The following is a 6,000-nucleotide window of genomic DNA, read 5'->3' on the forward strand; positions in this document are numbered from 1 at the left end:
AGTTGGAGATAAAAGGGTGCTGGAGACCAGACGCTCTGACAGACAGAGCACCTCTGTCCCTTACCTGTTAAATGCAGGCACTGGAGTTCCAGCAAAGAGTCAGGGGGCTCCGCCACCTGTGGGCACCACGGCATGGGGTGCACGGCGATGCTGCCTCAGTAGGCCTGAGATCGGTGCCCTGTCAGCACTCTGACGCCTCTGCAGCCCCGAGTCAGCCTCGATAACCCGGACTACTGAAGCTTCTCCGAGAGAACCACCAGCATGGGGGCCAGGGAACCCACCATACCCAGGAGCTGACTGTTTTTCTGGGTTTGTTGGATGCAGTGATCACGGGCATCCTGGAAATCATTTTGTGTTCAGAGAATCCGCCATGCTTCTTGGTGCCATTTCTGCATTAGTGCATCCACTGGGAACTTGGTTTCCAATTTCCGGTCCCTCCTTCCTCTGACAAGTCATTATGTGCTGGCTGTCACGATTGCCTCTGTGTCCTCACTTAGAGGCAGTGCTGGGCATGATGTTCCCAAAGGGCCACCAAATGGAGGATGACCTGTCCTTCTCTCTTTGGTCACTCTTGCCGCAGAAAAGGGGGACTTGGGACGCTCCAGACCTTGGTTGGAAGTTAGTAGCGGGTCCTGGGCTGATGGAGGGCTCAGCCATGGCTTGGCAGTGGCGATCAGTGTCCTCACCTGTCCTGCTGTCTGGCTCCACCTGACACTGGAGGCTGGGCAGCCTCACGCGTGGCCACTTTCCATCCATCCTTGCCGGTCACTTTGTCTTTCCTGAGGCCCTGTGTGGAGCTGAGGAAGCACCCAGGAAGGCTGCCCCCCCACCACGAGAGGGCTCCTCCTCCACCACACAGCAGGGCCCGGGGCTGGCTGGAGACTTGTAGCTGGTTTGTAACTGTGTTCTGAAATTAACCACTTGGAAGAAATGGGGTAAAATGATCAGGCATTGGCATGCCAGTGATCCCATCCTGGCAGGCTCTGTGGCCAGGACCGCTGAATCTCGGGTTGCTCTGGAAGCTTCTTTCTGCCAAGGTTGCTATCAGTAAGCAGGCACCAGCGCTCTTGGCCACTCATGGCCAGACTCAAACAATGGCCCCTGTGTTCCACCGGCGAGAGTGTCCCTCGGCACGCTCCCCCCCACCAGGATCAAAGTCTCAGCTTCCTTTGTGGCACATGAGACTGCAGGAAGGCTTGTGTGTTCCCAGCCTGGGGATTGTGGTGGGACCCAGGAAGGGATCGGCTGCCCATCTCCTGGGTGGCTCTCAGTTCATTTCCACTGTGCCTTACAGTCGATTCCTGCATCACCCACCGCAAAGGCCCTGTCCACACAGGCTGGGGAAGCATCTCTGCGAGAGCAGAGAGGTAGCTTTTCCAGGCTGGGAAACAGGTTGGGGTGGCCAAGATGTGTCCCCTCCCTAGGGACCCAGGCCCACCCTCCCCCTTCCCGACGGTAGGCCTTCCACTTCCTCCCTCCGCATCAGCGGCACCAGCTGGATCTGCTCTGTGGCTATGGGCTGGGGCTCCCGCACCCGCTCCTGCACACCTCCCACACACAGCACGCAAGATGTGCACACAGAAGAGGACAGAGGACAGAGCGGCCCAGCTCACTTACCGGGTCACTCATGGAGAGGCAACTTCCTGTCCTAATTAACCATAGTCATCCGTAGCTGTCCTCAGCTGCTTCCCACACTGACCCCCGTCCATATCCTCGGAGATTCGAGGCTTGGAGCCCTGCGATGAGGCTCATTCCAAACAGCACCTGACTTGTTTTGGCCAAGTTCGGCTTCGCATGCCTTAGCAGCTCACCCGTCAGCACTGCTTTCCCTCTTCTCCCTCCACTGCTCCTCGGGGTCACAGGCAGAGATGAAGGGAGGACATTCTGCCTGTGTTGTTGCTGTCTGAACAGTGTGGACTTTGGGGCCAGAGGTCTGGATTTAGTCTCTGTCCCTGTTCTTCAGCTGTGTCACACGGGGCAAGTTACATAACCTCTCTGTATTTTCCTTAGCTGTGAAGATGTGTTGTCGCTTTGGGCGTGCGTCTCATAAGGTTGCCGTGAGGCATTAATAAGCAGGTCCAGTGTGATCTGATGCATCCTGTGTCTGTACAAACCTTAGCTGTGACAAGGATGTTGACCACAATGTCATCGATGTCATCATTCTGGGGTGGCAAAAGATGGTGGAAGCACATGGGCTTGGAGTCAGGGGATGTGGCCTCAGGCTGTGACTCTGCTACCCACTGGGGTGGGGGCAAGGTGCAGGTTCTGAGCCCCAGTGCGCCTCTTTCTGAAGCTGGGGCTCAGAGGTGAGGACGAGGGTATGTGAAGGCCCAGGAAGCAGGGCCAGAGAGCAGTGCACCCCACACCGGGCTAACTCTGTCCTCTTTCCCTGCAGGCACACATTCTGGCAGTTCCGCCAAGAGAACCCCAAGACCAGGGTCGGAGGGCCTCCCCCTGAGGAGCTGCCAGGCTTCAACAGTGGGGTGATGCTGCTGAACCTGGAGGCCATGCGCCAGTCCCCACTCTATGGCCGCCTGCTGGAGCCCGTGCAGGTGCAGCAGCTGGCCAGTAAGTACCACTTCCGTGGCCACCTCGGGGACCAGGACTTCTTCACCATGATCAGCATGGAGCACCCTGAGCTCTTCCACGTGCTGGACTGCACCTGGAACCGGCAGCTGTGCACCTGGTGGCGGGACCACGGCTACAGTGATGTCTTCGAGGCCTACTTCCACTGCGAGGGCCACGTCAAGATCTACCATGGGAACTGCAACACCCCGATCCCAGATGACTAGGGTGCCTCTGGAACAGGCCCTGGGCCACACCAGCCCCTGCAGAGACTCTACAGGGATGTCCTTTGGGATCCGGGTGCTGCCGACCTCTCAGCCAGCTGATCCCTGTCCCGAAGACACCCCACAAGCATGGAACTTTGAGTAGCTGGTGCTCAGGACCTAAAGTCAGGGGGCCAGCATCACCAGGACAAACTCGGGAACATCTTCCAGTTGGCTGGGAAACAGCATTGGAGGAGAAGAAAGAAAAGCAAATGATGTCCTTGACCTAAGGAATCAAAATCCTTTTAAGAACTGGTCTTTCCTGGACCAAATATAAATTTGATTCAAATCACCAGGCTTGTGTTTTATGAGAAAGAACAGCACTGCTATAGCTCTGGGTGAGCTCGGAGTGAGTGAGCCTGGCTTCCGGCAGGCAGCCGGATCTCAGCCTCCCAAGGAACCCCGATCTTCCTCGTCCTTGCCCATGAGGCTGTGGGCTTCCTCTCAAGATGTCACATGCTCAGTGCAGCCCTCAAGATCCACCTTTTTAGAGGAGACCTTCAGGGCCAGCTGGGGCCCAGTAGCGGTCTGCTTATTGTAGTGTTCACAGCTTGTATCTCCCAGTTACATCACAGAACGCCAGTATCCCTCGTTCCTTGTCCAGCCAGCCCAGGTGATCTGACTGTACTAAGAAGTCAAGTCCGCCACCAAGACCAGTGATTGGCCACTCTGAGGATGTGCAGTAGAGTTGCCTGGACCAGGAAGATTGATTCCAAAGAGGAGCCCAGCCATTCACAAGCACAAGGCTTGTCATCGTTCTAGCCTCTTTGTTTAAAAAAAAATTCATCTTTGTCCTTTCCTACCTGTACCCCACAGAAATTAGGGTGTGGTTTCTTTAGTTCTTCTTGTGACTGATTCCTCTGTAAGTGAGCTGCGAACCCAAAGCCCATCATGGTCCATCTCATGCATAGTCCAGCTAAATCTGGCCAGAGATGCTGTGGGACTGTTCATCTCATTCTGTTTCAGTTTTATTTACTTTTGAACTCCTTCTCACCACGGGTGAGAGAGCTAATAAATAATCTTTGAGAACACAGTGATTCGTTGTATTTGTTCTCCCACCAGTTTCCAGCTGTAGGAGGTTCTGAGTGAAGAGTGTGGTAAGTACCAGGCCGAGCTCCCTTCTCCTGATCAAGCCAAGCGCACTCTCAGTGGGCCTCTGAGGACCAGAGGGAGCCCAGGGCTGAGGACACAGGCAAGGCAGCTTTGTATCTGGGTCAGAGTAGAGAAGCATTTCACTGTAGCAGGTCCCTGTGCTCCTGGGACAAAACAGCCCCATCTGTTTTCATGCTTCTTAGGCCAGACCTTCCCCTCTACCAGTTACCCTGTGTCCTCGCCTAACCAGTGACTGGGGCTGAATGGGTCTGGTCTCTTAGTCAGTTGATTTACAATTTGTAGCTACCAGCTATTGAGTGCCTGTGTCAGGCACTGTAGTCGGGGACTTCTATGTGCTATTGATAAAGCTCATGAAAACCTCAGGAGGGTCATTCCAGTTCCACAGTGGATCTCAGAAAACATAAGTGATGTGGACAGTGTCACTACATTGTTTATCACAGCATTTTTCATAATAGGAAAAACCTAAAAAGAACTTAAAATGTTGAGTGGGGAAGTAGATAAGAAGCGTACGCTCTGTCTGTGTAATACAGAAAAAGAGGCAGAGAGTCGAGCAAGCCTGCTTTGCCATTGTCATTAGTTCAACTCCTAAAAAGCCATGTGTTTCAAACACCACATTAAAAATCAATTATTTCAATGGGGAAAAGATTGGATTACAGGCTGGGGAATTTTAGATTCACAATAACAAAGGCATTTTTCTGCAGTCATTTCAATAATTAAAGTGCTTCTAAAGCTCTGAGTGTCTTTTTTTATTGCAAGGGAAAACAAACTGCTTGGCCAAAATGGGCATAAACCCAACAACACCTCCCAATTCCTTTGAGGTCACCAGTCCAGAGCTCCCCTCCTCTGTCCCCAGTGACCGTGACCTTGCCAGCTGACTCCAGCAAGTGGAAATCCAGCCAGATCAATGCAGCCTCGGGTTCCTGCGGTTCACTACCAGCAGCTCTTTGACAAATCCTGCCACACTGGCTCCTGATTGGGGTCCTGTTATAATCAGTGCGATGCAAACAGAATTAATTGTGCTGTGCTCAGGGGGCTTCGTGAAAGCTTTTGCTGTTGCATTTGTGCCAGTACACATGAGGGAATGGAAGTCTGAAAAGAGAACATTCTGGGGTCCTAAAATTAAGGTATTTTTATCTTCATATTTCTGTATTTCCCCTAATGAATGTTAATTGATTTTGTAATGAATGCTATACATTTTTTAACCTCAAGCCTTCTCCCCAAGTATCAGTAAGGAGCTTGCTGGCTATTTTACAGCTCACAAAGGTTGGCTGCAGTTGACATTACCCATAAGAAAACATAACCAGGCTAGCCAGGCCATGAGTCCTCAATTTCCCCAGTGGATGCCCTAGTTCTCGAAATACAAATAATCCCATAATAGCAGCTCCAGGCCCCGCTTTCTTTTCTCAGGCACTGTTGTCTTTTGTGTGTGCACCTCGAAAGTGACAATGGCCTTGGGAAAGCTTGCCGTCTTGCTGATGAGATTAACTCTTGCATGTGTGTCAAGCCAGGCCGACTGCAGCACCCCCATCCATGGCACTTACTCAGCCATAGAATGTCGTGTGGGCTCCCAGTGTGGAGCACACCAGGGCCAAGTGCAGCCGTAGCCTGGCCCTGCTTGGGCTGACGGCCAAGTCTGCCCATTTGAACCCTTCTGGGCAGATCTTCACTTGGGAGGCCCGAGGATGGGGAGAGCCTCCCTCCTGCACCCACCTTCTGTCCTCATGACCTGGGCCATTCTAGGCAGGCAAGGTCACCTCTCACCCATTTCTAGGTTTAGGTAATAAGAGCCCCCCCAGGGGGGCTATAGGAGGAAGAGAGATGTATAAGGACTCGGTGAGTTGTGAAATAACAGACTCGAGAGAATTCTGATCATTCTTAACTAAAATACTCTTGAAATAAGCGACAGCCACTGGGGGCTCATTCAGTGCATTGGGAAATCTCCCTGAACCATTGCCCACTTCGTTGCTAGCCACAGCCCTCTGCAGAGGCCCAAGTGTCCAGGAGGGCGGGGCCCCTCAGCACACAGGTCCAATATTCAGGGTCCCTGGATAAACCCCTT

At 52.9% G+C, this 6,000-nt stretch overlaps 1 protein-coding gene across 1 annotated transcript in view; it reads left to right on the forward strand.

Annotated features, from left to right (window-relative positions):
* The window catches only part of Xxylt1 (xyloside xylosyltransferase 1), a 142,836-nt gene extending 138,975 nt beyond the window's left edge, over window positions 1–3,861 (forward strand). Inside the window, exon 4 of the mRNA XM_004834752.3 lies at window positions 2,396–3,861. Within this exon, the coding sequence (XP_004834809.1) occupies window positions 2,396–2,792 (397 nt within the window). The 3' untranslated portion in view covers window positions 2,793–3,861. The remainder of the gene's footprint in view (window positions 1–2,395) is intronic.
* Window positions 3,862–6,000: the final 2,139 nt, after the last annotated feature.

This window comes from Heterocephalus glaber, unplaced genomic scaffold (genome assembly GCF_053883595.1).
Source record: "Heterocephalus glaber isolate CG9 unplaced genomic scaffold, H.glaber_assembly_v1.0 deba00001504, whole genome shotgun sequence".
NCBI classification, from domain to species: domain Eukaryota; kingdom Metazoa; phylum Chordata; class Mammalia; order Rodentia; family Bathyergidae; genus Heterocephalus; species Heterocephalus glaber.